Source organism: Buceros rhinoceros, unplaced genomic scaffold (assembly GCF_000710305.1).
Source record: "Buceros rhinoceros silvestris isolate BGI_N320 unplaced genomic scaffold, ASM71030v1 scaffold46335, whole genome shotgun sequence".
NCBI lineage: Eukaryota > Metazoa > Chordata > Aves > Bucerotiformes > Bucerotidae > Buceros > Buceros rhinoceros.
In genome coordinates, this window is record NW_010415487.1 from 1 (window position 1) to 18835 (window position 18835).

At 39.3% G+C, this 18835-nt stretch overlaps 1 protein-coding gene across 2 annotated transcripts; it reads left to right on the forward strand.

Annotated features, from left to right (window-relative positions):
- The first annotated feature begins 2045 nt into the window (after nucleotides 1-2045).
- On the forward strand, nucleotides 2046-16214 carry LOC104494565 (serine/arginine-rich splicing factor 5-like). Of its 2 annotated transcripts, none has more exons than XM_010137419.1 (7): nucleotides 2046-2179; nucleotides 5666-5736; nucleotides 6498-6584; nucleotides 8791-8863; nucleotides 12670-12743; nucleotides 13674-13784; nucleotides 14698-16214. In XM_010137419.1, the coding sequence occupies exons 1-7, from the start codon at nucleotides 2054-2056 to the stop codon at nucleotides 14981-14983; spliced, it is 828 nt and encodes a 275-aa protein (XP_010135721.1). In that variant the 5' UTR covers nucleotides 2046-2053; the 3' UTR covers nucleotides 14984-16214. The 2 variants fall into 2 exon arrangements, with proteins under 2 accessions (XP_010135721.1, XP_010135722.1); XM_010137420.1 differs by having other exon boundaries at nucleotides 2054-2179; nucleotides 14728-16211.
- Nucleotides 16215-18835: the final 2621 nt, after the last annotated feature.

Genomic DNA, 18835 nt, shown 5'->3' on the forward strand with positions numbered 1-18835 from the left:
GGCTGATCCCAGCCGTTTGGCTCGGAGGGATGGCCGGGAGCCGGCGGCGCTCGAAGGTGAGTGTAAAGCTTTCGCGCTCGCCGCGGAGAGCCGGAGGGGCGATCGCCGCCGAGTGGGCCGACGCCTCGCTGGCGGTGAACCCGGGGAGAGGGTCCGCCTGCCTTGGGTAGCGGCGAACCTAGGCGCAGCCCCGTCCCGGTTCGGCTTCTCAAAAAGACGGACGAGATGGCCTTTCGCTGCGGTCCCACGTCTCCCGGGGGCTGTTCCGCCGGTGTGTGGTGTCCTGTGAGTCACTGGTGAGAAAACGCGGTTGCATTGTGCGAGGAGCAACGTGTGAAGCTGTGCGACTAGCAGGTGTAGATACAGATCTCGCGTCCATTGTGCTCCCTGATGTTGAGTTAAATAATCCATGGGCCAAGAGTTCGCTCCTCTTACGCTGTGACAGTTTCTCAGGCAGTCGGTTACATCCACCCGTGTTCATTTCCTCTTGTGATTCTTCTACCAATCTTGTTTTTCTAGAACCAAGAACTAAAAGTATGAAATAGCAGTTATGCAGTCGTTTTAATCTGTGAAATCCGTGTTGTTGCCAAAATGAGTGCTGTTGCCGAAGTGACTGTTCTTACGTGTTTTAAAACAAGCAGTTATGTAAGTCTGGCCTTCCTCAGCAAAGGCCTGCCTTTCCGTTAATGTCCACTGCTGGCCTTGCCACGGTTTGCGGGGTAAGGGTGCATGAGGGAAACAGTCTGTCGGAAGACTAGCTGCTCTGCGAGGGAGCTGTGAATCGGTCCTCTGAGCTGGATTTCCATGTGGGCATAAAAATGCGAGCGTGAGTGCAGAGGAGAGGGTGGTTACAAATGGCAGTGTAGCCTCTTGTAGAGGAAGCACAAAACTTTTCACGTGAAAGCGATTTAATAGCTACCACTGCAGGTTGTGGTTTCAGGGACAGTTGAGGATAATCTCAGTAAGTGCTGTCACACTTCTACTCCTCGCCCCATAAGAAGCCCTGTACCCTGTCTCCCAAAGTTCTGGCGCTTCTCTGATGGCAGAGTGAGCCTAAGAAAAGCTAATCGATAGAAACCTAGTGGATGCTAACAGAAGGTAATCACACTGTTTGAAAATACTGCATCCAGATTGTCTTGAACTACTTTCATAACTAACGTGATGTCTGTTAACTCTATCTGCTTCACAGCCCAGTATTGTAATAGAAGATCCTATTTTATTTCCATTCCTTAGGACTTGGAGTCTTTGTTTTTCGTGCAATAGCAAGCTCACTGAGTGACCCGAATACTATTTTCCAGTTACAAGAATTTAAAAATCTCTAACTTACATAAAGTGACGTACTCAAGGTAAACAACAGAGCTTCCATAAAATATCTCAAATTGTGTACCCTGGATCAGTAGATAGTTTCGAAAGTCCAAATACTCGAAATAGCCTTTGTTTTTGCGGTCATCAAAATCTCATAATAACAAAATGTTTCTTCTTTGTAACTTGATAGACTGTTAAAATAAGGTATTTTATGGTTAGTGCAAATCAAAATAATTTGATGACTACTGTTTATCTTTTGGATGCTAATACAACTTTAATTGCAGCAGTTCTTCTAGGTTTGAGCAAAAGTTCGAGAATGTTTTATGTTGTTATTTCAATTATTTGCATAACAGCTTTTTCTTCCTTTTTTTTTTTTAACTGCTGTTATCCCAGTAAATTAATTTTGGAGCTTATACTGTCAGGTTTTTTCATGTTCTGTGATACAAAAGCCTTATTAGTCTAATAGCAAACAAAAACATTATTTCAGAGACAAGAAGTCTTTAAGTTATATGACTAAAAAGTACAAAATTGGGATCTGTGTAGGTTCTGCTTGAAGTGAGTGAGACAGGATTTTCTCACTTCTCTGGCTATAGAGGATTGTGTTTTTTAACATACATACCTGGAGGACAGTAAAATCAAATCCTATTTAACCAAGATTGCTGAGATGTAAAAGTGATCTTTGTCACCCTATTTTAGGTTTGTTAATCTGATAAACAGTGCTGTTTTCCTTCTTAGCATCAATCTGAAGATGAGTGGCTGCCGTGTCTTCGTTGGACACTTAAGCTCACGTGCTCGAGAACGGGATGTGGAGAAATTCTTCAAAGGATATGGGCGCATACGAGAAATCCATCTAAAAAATGGATTTGGATTTGTGGTAAGTAATATCTTGTTTTCCTTTTTCTTGCTTGCAGGTACTAGCCTTGCTAGGCTGATGTCAAGAAAGGGAAGATGCTTAAGAGAATAATAGTTACAATGGGAAATGAAAAATATTTGTGTACGTTTCAGACTGCTTTTTAGATGTTGGGATTACGATTTACCTTATTTGGGCCAGGCTTTGCTCAAAATCTTGGTAATATTCTAGCTACATTAAATACATTGTCTGATCACAGTCTTCCATGGATTTAAATATTATCCCTTATTTCTGAAGGGAGTATAAATATCCTGATTACAGCATCACGAACCTTGACAAAGTCTTGATTTGAAGAAAAGTTTATATAGAAGGACTTATGTTCATCTCTCACTTCTAGTCTGCTTGGTCATATCTCTAAATAATGGCCTGGCAGAAAAGCAAAGTTAGTTGGCCAATACAGCAGATGTAAGAGGTGCCTGTAGTGGGATTAAGCAGCACAGCTTTTAACTCCTGTGCAGCTAAAGTTAGGCATATTCACCATGAACGTAACAATCACAGGGCATACACATCTGCCAGACCATTAAAGTGAAATACACAGTTTAGTGGGTTTCAGTTTCCTACCACTGCTTTCTGGAGCTTTCTGCTCCTAAACTGTCATCCAAATCCTTACAGCTTTACAGGTTCCCAGGCTGACTCAGGATCAGCCCATTCTTTAACTATTATCTCCCGAGAACTGAGAATTAGCTGTTCTGCAGCACTAAGTTTAAAGCAGGAAGGGTTGATACTGCCCTCGCACTGTGGTGGGCTTATATGCCATTCATTCTACCAAGATCAATCCCTTGGGTGAAGCTATGGGAAAAGAAAAAAAAAACCCCAGGCTTTGCGTACTGCAGTTTCATACAAGTATTACTTCTTGACTCCTACACATGCTGATTCCTGATTGCCCTGCAGGATGAGCTGTTTCTTGTAGACTGCCAGTAGGTCAGTAGCTGTCTTGTAAAGTCTGGGGGTAAATGGCCCATCTAGAAGCGAGTCTGAGTTTATTTAGTGTGGCCTTTCCAATTGCTGCTGTTTCTCAATCACCTTTCCCTAAGTGTTGCTTTTCTCTTCTTGGGCAGGGCTGTTGACTCATTCGGGAACAACGTCTGTTCAACTCCTGTACATGAGTCAGCCAACCCTCCTTCCTCTCTTCTCCATTTCCTAGGCAGAAGCTTACTAATAAGCTTGAATAATTGTCCCATAACTCTGTCTAAAAAGTATAATTATTTCATGATAAGGAATTTTTTCCTTACATCTGAACAAAACTTTACCCCCCTTTACCTGTCATCCTGTCACAGTGCACCCACATGAGGAAAGCACTTCCATCGTCTCTGTATTTTAGGTTTTGGAAGACCCTGACTGGATACCTTCGAGCTGCCTTTTCTTAAGGCTGAACAAACGTGGCTCTCTCCAACCTCTTGATGTGTTTTGGTGGCCCTTTGCTTGTCCCGCCCCAATTTTTCAGTGTCTTTCTTGAGCCAGAGGAACCAAAGCTGGACACAGTGTTACAGGTGTGGCCTAAAAAATACCAAGCAGGGTGGAATAATCACATCCCTTGGGCTGCTGGCTGTACTCTTACCAATGCAGCCCACGACATGGTTTGCTTTCATTGCAGCAAGGCCACACTGCTGACTCATGCTTAGCTGACTCTCCACAAGGATTTCCATCCTTTTTAAGCAGAGCTACAGCCCAGCCACTCAGACCCCAGCCTGTTCTGTTGTTTAGGATTGTTCTGTCCCAGGTGCAGAACCTCATGTTTATCTTTTGATAAAACTTGCAATCTTATTGGCCTCATCTTTCAGCCTATCAGGATCTCTGTGTGTGGTGTTTTTTCCTTCTGGCGTATCTATTTCTTGTCCCATTTTGGTGTTAGCCACAAAATTGTTGAGGGTTTGCTTGCTCATATCATACAGATCACTTATAAATGCATTGAATGGCATTATCCTTTGAGGCACCTCACTTGTCAAGGGCTGTCAGTTCATCTTTGGTTTTGGTTATTTAAAACCTGTATTTATAAAACCGCTTAGAAAACCAAGTGATTTTTGGTTGAATGTTGTCGTAGTGTTAAAAGAGTGTTTCATTGTGCTGGACTGAAATCATTGCTTGATGTTTGAAACTAATTATATTTGCTTTAAATTTGTAGATTCCAGTGTAGAATGTTTTAAAACTTCAGATGGCAAAGCTAGCTAGACTTGCAGGCCTTCAGTTTGTTAGAACTAGCTGAAATCATGGGAGTTGCAGCTGCTAACTATTGGTACTGTTAAATGCTGGGCCTATATGAATTTTCTCAAGATAATCTTTGCATCATCATGCAAGGATGTGTGATGTTTCACTTGGTGGTGAAACAGATTTCAGTGTAGAAGGGAGAAGACTGCTTAAGCCAGTATTGCTTCTGAAAAGCTGTTTACAGTTATGCAGATGCTTTCTTTAACTTGAGAAGCTTCTTCTCTGTTGTTCATTGCTCTCAAGCTGCAGTTCCACAATTTTTTTTCCTCCATCTACACTGTTGGTTCAAGCAGTCCCTACTCAGCTGCTTGTTCTCACTGTTCTATTTTTTTTCGTTTTCCCCCTTGCCTCACACAGTGTTACCATGGTTGTTCAGCCACATAACGAACCTACCTGGGAATCTGATCTAGTTGAAAAATAACACTGTCTTTTTCACCCCACCTGCTGCACAAAGTGTGCTGTTTTTCATCTGGATAGGTTTCTTGACCTAGTTTCCTGCAGAGCTGTACAAACGGCTTTGCCAAGAACCAGCGGGTTGGATAGTGGGCAGAGACTACTCAGGCTGACTAAAGCAGTATTGCTGCCAAAAGCAAGGCCACAGGTTCTGTTGCAACAGCATATGGTATTGCATATTACAGCGGACCTGGACACACAGGTGGCCAGTACTGAGGAGAGACTTAGAAGTTTCTTACTTTCGTTACGCAGTTGCTAGACTGGTGAGCTGAATTTGCTCAGAAAAAATCAGAAGGGCTTTTTTCTGGTTTATTCTTTCTTTACCAATTCAGTAAGAATTGAATCGGCCCCAGAACTCTCTAAGAGGATTTGGGGAGTACACAGCTCTCCTGCTTTTGTTTGCAGTTGATCAGCTTGTGCTGTCTTACAGGATTTCCTTATACGTGGGTCTGTGCTTTAAACTGTGTGCCTTCAAGTAATTCCCCTGCTTCTCTCCCAAAAAGTATTTTAGATATTTCTGTAGTAAACCAGGTCATTTATTAATTTATTTTCTAAAGATCCTGCAAGTAGTTACACTGAGGCAACTGAGGGAGGCAAAAGGAGTTCGTGGGATGTAGGAAGGAGAAATGGACATGGGTGGAAACATCTTGTCTTTTCAGTCTTAAGTGTACTAGGAATCTGCTTCTGGCTGATACTTGCTGCAGAAATGTAAAATTTATAAAGGAAAACACATTTCTTAGCATTTGAATCCATGAGAGAAAATAATTTTTTTTATTCCTATTTTCTTTCTAGGAATTCGAAGACCACAGGGATGCTGATGATGCAATTTATGAACTAAATGGTAAAGAGTTGTGTGATGAAAGGTGAGCACCTTACCGTAATTTCCCTTAAGAACAGCAGAAATGCTTTGCATCTGCATGCAGTACATTAGCTTGTGCTCTCATACCTGTGTCTTGTGGCTCTCTGGTGGGATTCACCTTCCCTAACTTCATCTTAAGAGATTCATCGGGATCCTGGCTACAGTCTTATGTAAGGCAAAGAGGGGTGGTTTGGTGCTGACCACTTTCTCTGCTGTCATTTACTTCTCCTTCAAAGCTAATTCAAGGTTTTGTCACTAGAAATAATAACAAAACTGAATTGAACTTACTGGTTTGTTATTTATTTGTCTGTTGACTTCAGAAAATAATTTGATGGTAGCCTCTTTTCACTTGAAGTGTTGCCTTCTGTTTGCAACAATGTGGACTGTAGTCATTGTATGTTACAGTAATTTTTATTTTGATTGTGGAAGCTGGGTTTAGGCCATCAGGTTGCTGTTACTTATTTTTGTACTCCTTTTCACTCTGATTACTCTTGGGTTGTGGTTGAGCAAATTTAATTGTTTCAATCTGAATTACAGACCCACGACTATTTTCAGGGAATTCTGAGGGAGGTGAATGAGACAAGAGAGTACTGCTGCTCTGGCTCTTTAAGAAATGCCAGTGACTGTGTTATAAATTGCAAGGGCAAGATAATTCTTGTTCATGCACATGTGCTTCCAGTTGTGGAAGATTTAAGTCAGTGTCAAATACTTAAAGTTTGTGTTTTATTTTTCCATTTATTTGTTCTGTTTTGTTCCTACCGTAAGGGTTACAATTGAGCATGCTCGAGCCCGACGAGGAAGGGGCAGATTCTCACAACGGTTCAGTTATTACCAGTCGCAGAGCGGATCTAGGTAGGTGGTCTGAACTCTGTTTCCTACAAACACAGTAACTGAATAACTGTGGTGAAATACTGTTTTCTCCTTGTGGGTGGAGTTAGGGATCCAGCTCTGTTTCCTCATATAGCTTCACAAAGTAAGTTTATGCTCTTGATCCTTGGAGGTCCATTACTATTACTTACCTCCTCTGGCTGAGAAGAGTGTGGATTTTAAAGCAGTTTAAATGGCTCACAGAGGTTCGCAAACCTATTATGATACGCTCCCTCTCCATGTTGTAGGCAATACACTGGTCTTGCTTCCTACTGTTGTGTAAATGATGCGAGGTAGTAATGCAGCAGTTGGATAGGCTGCTTTTAACACTAAAGCAAGGAAAATGCCAGAGCTTCTATACCGAGGCTTTTGTCATTAAACTGAGCTTACAGGCTAAGTGAAATTATTGCAGAGCAGTAGTTCAAGGTATTTACTCTCTGACGAAGCTTTCACATTTCCAGTTGTATGGTTATCAAAAGGCTTACTTCAGCACAGCATACGAAAGGATCTGTGTTTAAGAAACAGTGCTAGGGCACAAGATACTAGCATGTGCAGAAGTGTTTAAAAACCAACTGAGCAAGTTTGCTGAGCGAGCGGGTGCCTTGCTGAAGGAAAGCCTCTATCCTAAATAGAGTGGAATCTGAAAAACAAATTAGCTCCTTTCTAGGATACCTGTAGTGGACACACAGTATTTGTGGAGCTGTTCACTTCTGGTGATTACATTACGTCCTTGTATTTTCTATCTACCTGTGTGAAGTAAATATGTATGGAATAATTTACTTTGTAGAAACTTTATAGCTGTGGCCTATGCAGAGCAGAGTTTGCCAGAAAGACAAAGACTGAACTGACACAAACCTCTGCATTTGTTTCAAAGTCAGAATTGCTGCCAGTTACAAACCAGTGTCTGGAACATCTAATTTGCATATGCAAGTATGCTAATTAGATTATTTTTTCTTTAGTGGCAGTAACCTTGATGCGGTATAATTGGTCCGAGGTCCAGGCTAAAAGTGGACTTTTAAAGTAGGAAGTGTGATTGAAAGTCGTGGGCATCTGACGTTGTAGTCATGTTCATGACGTCAGACTGCCGATGCCAGACAGGAAGAGACTGCGGTTTGCAATAATGGAAAAATGAGACTCAGCCTGCCAGTTTTGGGACTCTGGGACCTCTGTTTAAATGCCTGGAAGATCTGGATGTTCTGAAAAAAATTGGGACACTTTGAGGTATGCACTGAAATGAAATTGCCTGTGCTTCAGTGTACAAATCAATACGCACAATTTAGGATTATGTTTCAATGGGAGGAGAAGATGAGAATAATTTTCTCCAAGGTCAGTGTTCTTGATTCTTGAATTTTCTTGTAGTAATACATAATGCCATTGTTAGAATCCTGCATTACTTACCAGAAGGCTGGCATACCTTTTTCCTTAGTTCTCAGATCCCTTTGGATTCAGAATGATGGGGATTGTGAACAAAAACTAGCTGCAAGGACAGTATTCTTTCCAGATGTCTTACTCTTTTTCTATATGAACGTTTTCAAGCCACATTTTCAAGAGGGTCTTTAATATTTGGTTAAGTGAAAAACATTGGCTTTCATTCAGGAACTGCCACAGTTATTTCAGGGCAACCACTTCTCTAGCTCTCATTTTACTAAAATAAGAATATTTCTACTCTGAAAAATACTTGATATGGTGGCATTTATAAATATTAACAGTGATTTGGCATTTAGAAGCATGAACTAAAGTGCTTTTAAATTGTGCCTTCTATCTCCTTGGCATAAAGTAAAATTTATCCTACTGACTAAAAAAAATAAAATTAAAATTTCCCTTTACGTGAATATCCTCCAAAACCATATGTGTGAGCCAAGCCTGTCAAATACTAAAATTAAACTAATTCACTTTATTTTCATTCTACTAGGCACTTATTTCAGTGTATTTAGAAAAAATGGTAGCTATATTGACTGCCTTGGTATGGAGTTCTTTGTGAAAATCCTTTTTAATCTCCTTGTAGCAGCTCTCTTCTTGTAGTGGACTCTTAAGTATATCCTTGTCTAGGGAGAATCAAATCTGCAATCCAGCAACAAGGAAAATACTTAAATCTCTCAGCAAACTATAGAAAACATCAGATTTCTTAAGTTCTGAATTCCTTACAGTGGAAACTTTTTTCTTCCCCCCCCCCCCCCCCGAACTCTTTTAGCCGGTATGGACCTCCTGTTCGTACTGAACACAGGATCATAGTTGAAAATCTTTCATCACGTATCAGCTGGCAGGTGAGTTAACTTCTTATCTTATTTTTTTTATACTTTATTTTCCAATCCTGTAAGTAAACTGCTATCAGCCTAATTTCTTAATAAAGCCATCATAAATATTTAACCTGAATAAAAAATAACCAAAAAAGCTTCAATGCTTGCTAAAAGCTAGCAGTCAAACACTTAGAGTCTTAAGTCTTTTGTTTCATAGCTCTGCAAATAGTTCTATAACTAGATTTTGTAGTGGCAAACTGATTCATGCGTGCTTGTGTTTACCGCTTGATAAAACTTCTGAAGATTGTTTCTGAACTGTTGAAGCATAGCATCCCTTCAAACTATGTTAACCTTTTGCATTGTTACACCTGGAAGTGCGTGCCTTTTGTTTTGAATTAAATGTATGGTGTTTTCTTACATTTTGCAAAGTATTTTTGTGATGTGATACATGATTGAGAAGTCTGGCAATACATCATTAATGAAGGGAATCTTAAGAAAGCTACTGTATAAATTTTGCATACTGTAGGTATTTTTTAGAAACCCCAAACTTTCAATAATTGTCTTTTGAAGCTTTCTTACTACCTTTCATGTATTTTTTTTTACCTCTTGCTAATTTTGATATCTTTGATAATTTTTAGCTTGCTTTTAATGGAATACCTGTATAATCAATGCTTTTGTTGTGTTCTGCATAGTATACAGTCTATAGAAAGTTGGCTTTTTAAGAGCATAGCAACAGATGCTATTTACAAAAGGTAAATGAACAGTGGAGTTTAGCCTTGTTCATTAACCTTCATATTCTCTGAATAAAGTTACTTTAATTAGTGTACTGAAACATGCAGTAGAACACATTGAGTGTTCAAAGCCTTGGTCTTACAGCTAAATCCGCGTGAGGAGGCTCTTTGGCTTGCCTGGAGCTCCACTGACGTGTTGCGTAAGAGCTTGGGTGCAGTCCGTGCAGATAAATGATTTAACTAGGTTTATCTTCTGCATGATAGGTTCAAAAGGTACAGTTGTGTTAATTACTGAATAACTAAAAATACAACTTCTGAATTGCTCTGATGAGCAAATGGATGTTACCGAAATATCTTCTGGGTGTACGTACTGTGCAGTTTTGTCGAGAAGAGATTGTTATTAAACACAGCGCTTGGAAACAACAGTAGGGACCAGAGAAGTAAACTAGACTGCAGTGTTAAGGAGAATAAAACCTATAATGCTGTTTAGTGTTAAATTCATAACTTGAAAAAACCTGGTTTCTGTAACTTTCTTTTACTTGTGAATATTTATAATGGCTTTATGTGTACTTAGCATTTTAGACTGATGCCCACCCAATTCAAATTTCATACTGGTAAATCTTTAGGATTCTAATTAAATGTTTTAATAACTCTCTTAAATATATGTATGGTAAGTTACTTTTAAGAGACTTTACTTGATACCTGCCTAAATAGAATCATTTGAAGCTGACATCCATATGCAAGCCTCATTTAGTTTTGAAGCTGTACTTCTTTGATACTGACTGTCATGCTTTAACTTCTTTTAACTGTACCACTTACACAGTAGATTAAAATAGCTAATACATTAACAGTAGTGGCATTTTTCTTCCTTTCTAATCCCTGAGCTTCTAGCAAGCACGATCGATATGAAATCTTGCTTTAAAACTTACATGCATAATTTCATCTATGTGTGCAAATCCCCATGATTTAAAATACACTGTGTTGGTTTTTTAAAATATTCCAAACCCAGCAAACCCCAGAAACCAAAAACAAAACAACTACAAATCAAATGTGTGTCCAGGTAATTTTCCTCAAATTGTTGACTATATTATTAATAGATAATCTGATGTCTAAGTAGTAGGCAAACTGTCAGAATTCTCCTTATTTTAGCAAACATACATTTCTGCATGTTCACAACTTTCCAACCACACTCATTAGTTCTTCAGTATCTGTGAGTTTTCAAGCGGGTGGGAAAAGTAGATCTGTGTTACATCAATTTTTAATTTGTGTTTTTCCTGTTTATTGTTGTCCTACATCTTATTTTCCTTTGCTGCTACGGACAACAGAGTACTGTAAAGGTGAAGCAGAACAGTAAATTTAGGATAAAATCTGTCTGTTCCACTGGTTAAGTAAAACCAGGTAACTTTAAAACACTCCCCTAATAATAGCAAATACTCTGAGCTTTTATAACACATGCACACTTACTCCTTCTGAGCAACAATGTTGGCAACTAAATCATGTTGACATTACTAGTACAAATTTTATTTCATCATGATGGTGATCCTTAGGATTCAGCATACAGTGTGGCAAGTCTGTGGGGGCCTCAATTTTAAGCCTAAAGTTACTGAGTTTGAAAATAATTACGTAGATTGGCATTTTCTCACTTCCTTTTGACTTACCAGTCCTGGTCTGGTTAAGCTCTCATTGACTTGTGCAGAGACAAATTTTTTTTTGTCTCTATATTGGGATAAACATACTGGGTTGAAGTATTACTTGTAATGGTGCTGTAGGACCCATTCCTCATTTTTATTAAGGTTTCTGTGTGTTAAGCACATGTGAAACAAGGAAAATACCTAGTAGTCTGCAAATACTAGTTTTTAAAAGAAAACTATTGAGTTTTAATTAAAAGATTAGCTAACACTAAGCCTTCTTATATTCTGTAGCGAATGTTCTAAAGTTTTTCTTGGCTTTTTGTTTGGTAGTCTCTTCTTAAGCATACTTCTAACCAAGTGCATTCTGAAACTCTTCTAACGGCCTTGATTTGGTTAACCCTCATTTTTCTTGTGTGGAGGAAAAAGAGTCAAAGATTTGGGGGTTTTCTAGTGACTGAAATTCTAGGGTTTGGCCTGTACTGAATTTTTCTTTTGGCTCCTATGACACTCCTGTTTTTTGGCAATCTAGATCTTGGTTTGCCTGGGTTTGATCTCGATTGGCTAGCACAGATCATCCTCGGGTTCTTTAGCCACTTCTGGAGACTATGTCCAGTGCTTTCAGGGCCTCTGGTACCTCCGTGAAGCATATTGCTATGAGCCATCACTCTGCCTTTCTCATGTAAGAGAATTCCTCTTGGCCAGCTAGGTTTTGGACAAGCAACTCTTTGCTTAAGGTACCTTCTTATGTCATCCGCCACTTGTGGCATGTTGCGGTAAGTAGTCTGGGATTATAAAATACCAGATACTGTTTGGTAAAAGTACTGCTTTAATTTATACAAATGTTTAGCTTTTTAGTGACCTTTTATGTTATTTGTACTTTATCCTGTTGCTGAACAAGTAATTTTATAGTGTCTGCGTGTTTAGCCTCTATTAAGTTAAATATGAGGGTGGTATCTATTGATATGGCACTGTAGTGTGACAGATACTCAAGTGAAATAGAAGAAATTTTTTTCCCCTTGTAAAATCATTAATTATATAATAATTACACCTTTTTGCATTTAATTTTGCTGTGAAGTTGGGAGAGGTGGGCATATAGAATGAATTTGTCTACATATATTGGATTGTCATTTAACTGGGGTGTTAGTCATGAAAATTTGCATTTAATATGTTGCTTTTCATCTGTTATAGTTCTGATTTCAGTGTATATGTTGGTATTTTAGCGTTGTATTGTGTTTTCATAACAGCTGGTTTGGGATGCAGGATAATATTAAAAGCTGTTTAATTCACTGTAGTAAAAATGAGAGATCCTTTCTATATGCAGCTGCTATTACATAGGCGGTTTCAGAAACTTTTCTAAATGGTATGTGTTTATATATAAAAATACAAAAGCATTAAGCAGTTTTAGGGGGTGTTACTGCTAGCTGACTCATTTGTGTCCCGTTTAAGGCTAAAATGTTAACTTTTGCTGCAGGACTTGAAAGATGTCATGAGAAAGGCAGGGGAAGTCACCTATGTGGATGCACACAGAAACAACAGGAATGAAGGGTAAATTCATTTTGTATCTAAATCCGTATGATAACAGAAACTGTTAAAGGCAAGATTAGCCTTGTAATATAAAAGAAACGAGGCATAAATCTGTGGTGTGGCTTAGATGCTGAAATTTCTCCAGTTTAAAAAAACCAGCCCACAAACAAACAGTCAGTAAGTAGTTCAGCAGTGGTATTGAACTCAGTCTCTACTCTCTACCTTAAAACCATGTCAAAGCAGAAAGGGACAGAAGAACACCTTTCAACAGTTGAATTCTGCTGTCTTTTAACTTACAGTTTTTTATGTATAGTCATTTGTGATCTGACTCCTGAGGCAAAATACCTCCTCTCTGTGGCTGCTTTGCACTGGTTTGACAGTCAAAGTCATGGGAAATGAACATAACCAATCTCGGCAGGGGATGCCTAACCGCCTGCTCTCCTTTATTGATTCTGCAGACTACAGATGTCCTGCATGACAAAGCAGGAGAGAGGGAAGTATGAAGAGAGTGCCTGTGCTGGCAAAACAGTGTTCTAGAGCCACTGTAAGCAAGTGAAACTTAGACTTTTTTTTGAGAGGAAAGCAAAAAAAAAAAAAGATTTTTCTGTTTGCTGTTAAAAATCTAAATAGGGCAGGAGAATCTGCAAGTTTATTTTGTTTCTTGGATGGCTTTGGAATGCAATTTAGTGGAGGACTGAAAGATACTTCCTCAGCTGAAGCGTGTTTAAGTAGCTTCCTGGATTTTCTCCATGTCATTGCAGATTGGAGTTCTGGTAATGTTTAAGATAAAGTATGGATGGCTAGGAGAGTGTGTGTAATATTTTCCTGTTAAAAATTTGCTTTCAGGAGATAAAACATCAAGCTGTGAATCAAGAGATTGAAAAAGGCCCAAACTTGTTCTTACTTTTTCATTTCTCTGAAACCTTTTCTTTTTTTCCTGACGGTATACAGGGTCGTGGAATTTGCATCTTACAGTGATATGAAGAGTGCACTGGAAAAACTGGACGGCACTGAGCTGAATGGACGCAGAATTAAACTGACTGAAGATTACAGAAGACATAGGTATGTCACCTGACCTGATAAAATTCTGCTGAGGGCGTGGATTTGGGTAGTATTGATGCCAAAGTTTTATTATCTAATTCTTTGGCCTCAAGCTAAGTGTCACTACACAGAACCACTTTCTAGCATTGTAAACAGATTTAGACAAGGACTATCCTTTAGATAAGGGCTTGCTGAAAACAGGGTAAACAGAACACTCTTGGGTGAGAGTAAAGAGATTATTTTTTAAAAGATAAAACTTGATATTTAAATGAAAGGACTTTTTTAAAAAATGAATTTTGGTATTAAAAGCCTTTTAATTTAATGGAAGGCTGCTTCACAGTCCTGTGAAATTTCTCTCAAATAGTTGTGAATGCAAATTTTTCATGAGAATAAAACAAAACCCACTTAGCTTGTTTGCATTATTCTGCATTTAGTCATTAACAAAGCATGTTAGCTGCAGCTCTTTCATTCTGTATTAAAAATAAATGCATTTCTCTTCATGAAAAGGACCCATCACTAAAGAAGGTATTAAACTCTCAGGCCTTAAAGAGTGCAGGTGTTCCATGCCTTTAGAGACTTCTTTAGCATCTTGAGAAAAACTCTAATTTACATTGGCGTATAAATGAGTATAAATACAACAGGCGTGAATTTTAATTTCTATGCTTTTCTTGATAAATGGGTAAAAAAATTGTCTCTTCCTGGCAGGGGCGGGGGAAGGCATCATTTATTAGGCAGTTCATATTTTGCCAAGCTAGCAGAGAATGACCTTCTAAACTTGGCCTAAGAAGACATTGTTGTGATGGAGCACGACAGGAGTCTAGCAGCACTCTGAAATAACTGAATGCTGTGCATAGCACATTCAAATGTTCAGGTGGACTGAGTATTTTGAACTTAGTAGCAGGTTAGACTACAGCTTTTAATTGTGTTTCTCTAGAAGCAGATCTCGATCAAGGAGTTACTCAAGATCTCGCAGCAGGTCCAGGTCTACAGGATCGTCCAGATCGGACAGCCGGTCCAGGTCAAGATCACGGTCCCGGTCCAGGTCTCGCTCTCGATCCCGTTCCCGATCTCGATCCCGGTCTCGTTCTCGCAGTCGTACACCTAAGAAGAGTTACTCCCAGAAAAGCCACCGTTCCAGCTTGCTAGCTTCTTCTCCATCTCCCTCTTCTTCTAAAAGAAAATCTCGTTCTAGGTCGAGCTCTGCTCATAGCCGTAGCTAACCTGCTTTTAGAGATATATTAATGCATTTAATTTGATTCAAGTTTCTTGAAGACTTGAGACAAATTATACATGAGAACTGAGAGGGGAAGAGTTAACGTGATGAAAGGGTAACCTCCTCTTACATTGCCAAAGTGCCTGTCATCAAATAGGCCATCTCTGTGAGGAGGGGCTGTCAGCTGTCTCCTTTCAGTGAAGTCTGGAGTGGGAAGTCTTTTTTATTTTTTTCCCTGCTATTAGTAAACATTTCTATCATAGATATATTATGTACACATAATGCTGAGGTAATGGGATGAGACAATACGCTGCTTTCTCCCTTTCTTGCCCCCCACTTCCCCCTCCACCTCTAAGGCCTTTGACTTCCAAAATCTATGTTAGCTTTTGTCCTTGGTATTAAGTCCGAGAACAGGAAGTATAGATTTTATTCCCTTAAGGTTCTGTGGCTACTTTTCTGTGTGAGAATGAATGGACCAGCTGAATTTAGAGTTCACTTTTTTTCCCCATTGCTTGGCTTAACAGGCTGTTTAAGTTCCAGCTTTAAATGACCTTGATAATACGCTCTAATTTGCAACAGACTTTCAGGAATACACATTGGTTAGTTGAATATTACTCATTTGGATAGTGAATCAATACAATGTTAAGCAGTAATGAAGGCTGGAATTTCCTGTTAAAATGAGATGTACCATCCAGGTGTCAGGATTATTGGGAATCCATTATAATAACTCTCCAGTAATTCACTAGTGTGTATTGTATGTAGAGGCCTTATTTGACAGGTGACTCCATAAAACTGCACAGAAATGTCAATATGCATGTCCATGTTTTTGATGTTTATAAAAGTGACATAGCTTTCATACCCGAAAGTATGATACTGAATAGCGTGTGTGTGACTGGCAATAGTCTCGATGGAAAGGAAGGTTATTTTAGTAATGACAGCAGCAAAATATCCCAGGAAATGTGTAGTCAGTTGTGACAGGAAAAGTGAATCATGTTAAAGAAGAGAGAGAGTAATTTCTTTAAATCTCCTGAATGCACAGTTGTTTTGATTAATAGAAATTTCCACTGCAAATACTCAAATACTGTTTGTTCTTATAAATTGAAATTAGTTTTTTTTTTAACTTCTGTATCATTAAAGAAGGGATACATTTTTTGAAATTATGTAAATTAATCCGAAAGTCTTGTGTGTGTTTAAATGTACCATTCCTAATAAAACAAAACCTTTTTCTGGCTTACTTTGCAGTTGTGTTTAGTAATGTTACTCTTGCTGCTGTTGACTTCATACAATCTTGCAAACATGATCAGAAGGAAATCTGTTTTGAAGGGGTACCCGTGTGGAAGCAAGCAAACTGTAAACTAGAAACCAGTTATGGCACGTAAGTAACCAGATGCTGAGTAACAGGAGGACAAGGTAGGCTCTTACTGTCACGGTCATCGGTGGCCGTTCGAACGGCAAATCGTAGTCTTTCTGCAGTCCTTGCAGACAGGCCTGTGTGATACCTTCTTGTCCACCAGTCCAACAGAAGATCCGACAAACAAATGGCCATGGGTGCTGGAATCTTCCCGTAGGTAGAATCGTTTGTCACTTCTGCAATAGGGTTCCACAGATTCTTACGCTGCTCATACTGCTTCTGGGCATCTGAGGCTTCAGGGCCTTTCTAGAGCAAGTTACTGCTAATGATGTTGTCGGCATGTTTGGCTCGATGTGATCTGAACGTGCTTAGCAGTTCAGGAAGAATACAAGGAACAAAGAAGCCACTTTTTACTAGATAAAACTAGGAAAGCTGTGGTATGCTCACTTGTGTTAAATGTCAGTATTGCTTGCTTTGGTAAGTTTTACGCTACCAAAAAAACTCCTCCAAATGTCCACTGCCTAGCCTAGTACCTCTGAGACTGGCAAGTGCTTGAATGCTTCTGATTGCAGTGTGCTTACCTCACAAACAGTTTAAATACAGAGCTAACGTAGATCTTGTGAATTTTACTCATTCTTGCGTCTTTACTGTACGTCATTTCCCTTCTATAATTTAATGTTTATTGAGTCAGCAGTAGCAACAGTAAGATGGTTGTAGACCAAAGAACCAGCATCCCCATCCTCCCCAAAACACCTTGAGGTTATAAGCAAATTTATAATCGTTGTGTTTGCAACCATAAATACATACAGTTTGTTTTTGAATGGAAACCCTGGTCTACCCATAGTTTTGTGTTGCTATTACTACTCTTTTTTCTTAGAAAAATAATACTTTTAAAACTTATTGTACATTGTATGATTGAACTGATAGTGATTTAGTGTCGAAACACCTATGACAGTATTTTTCTGTGCTGGCATAGTAAAAACATCTTTGTTTAAACATCTTTGCCTGCACAGCTGCATCCAATTTCGCTGTAGCAGTGGTTTCTAAATGTGGCAACAGGTAACTAAGTACTGCAGTGTGGGGTGGTGTAACCAGCACAGTGTGACAACAGAAATAGACCTCTCGCTAATGTTTTTTCAGGGAGGCAAGTGGTGGTTCTTTCTTCTCCTAAGATATACAGAGGTGTTTATGTGAGGAAAAGGTGAGCTTTTGAAATACTCAGAATATTAAATCTGATCTTTCTCTGGGGAAGATTTGTTGATGATAGACGTGAACTTGGTAGCTTTCTCAATATTTGCTTGAAGGGCAAGGATAGGAATCTTCAGCAGCTAAACCCAGTTTTCTGAAGAGAGGTTGAGTCCCTGGTTTCTCAACTCTTCGTTGTTTCTTTTGATGTATTAATTTCAGTACCTGGATCCAGAAGTACTGGATTCTGCAGCCCAAATTTTTGTTTATTGTGCACGTGACTCTTGTTTTCCATGGCTTTTTCTGTGTCAAAAAACCTTAAGCCCTTAAAATGTACGTGGGGGGAGAAGGCGGAAGGGTGGTCTGATTTCTCCCCCTCTGCCCTGCCCCCATTTCCTGCTATGTCACCGCATGTATTTGTTTTTTCTTAAAGAGGACAGACTATGAATAGCAGATTGAATTTTTTGGTTTTTGCCTTTAGTTAAAACCAAAAAACCCAACATGCAAAAAACCCAAAACTATCCTATCAGGAAGTGCTAACAATTTTAAGCAGGTTTCAGAGCAGCATTGCTCTGTTGGGCATTTGGTAGAGTTGGAAATGAATACTACCTTTTTCATTGGGGTTTTAAAGTGTTGACCTTACCTGACCTGTGAAATGAGCTACTCTCTGTACACCTGTTCTGATGGAGGATAACTCATAGCGCCACTCTAAGTTGGTTATGTCTGACCTCAACTTGGAAGAAACCCAATCTGAAATTTGTAGTTTTAGGGCACGTGAGTTGGTGCAGAGGAGTTAAAAGGACAGTTCAACAGCCCGAATAAAATACTTGGTGTGATCAGCAAGAGTAGAAAAGTCCTGAGAGGGAAGAAGAGGGACTTGGGGTAGATAGAAGCCATGAGGGAGAAGAAGGACAAGAGAGTGTTTTGAGTTTGACAGGTGGCAGTTTCAGTGTCAAAAGACTGGTACGGACAGACCACAGAAGGGACTACAACCTTCATACTCATGACCATGGTTCAAGTTCAGAGGTTTCCTCCAGCATGTAATCTTGAGATAAACACACTGGGGAACACATGTGCTTGTTTGTTTTGCTTAAAGATACTCGGTGTTCTGCTGAAAAACAAAAGGTCTAAAGAAAACTAAAGTCATACCTGTGTTCTTGTGAGAAGGTAGTACTTACAAGTCAGGTAGGCATCTTGATTCGTAGACAGACTTGCTTGGTAGACGTTAGGGAACACATTCGAGTCTGGAACTGGCTGAATCTATTAATGTATTTCAGAAACCACATTATTTTAAAAATAGAACATTTTTAGACTGCATTGGAA

Excerpts from the sequence above, each read along its gene's own strand:
- LOC104494565 (XM_010137419.1), top strand. The coding sequence starts at position 2,054 with ATGAGTGGCTGCCGTGTCTTCGTTGGACACTTAAGCTCACGTGCTCGA. Across the intron at positions 5,737-6,497 it reads AAAGAGTTGTGTGATGAAAG|GGTTACAATTGAGCATGCTC; the intron begins GTGAGCACCTTA and ends TCCTACCGTAAG. Across the intron at positions 12,744-13,673 it reads AGAAACAACAGGAATGAAGG|GGTCGTGGAATTTGCATCTT; the intron begins GTAAATTCATTT and ends GACGGTATACAG.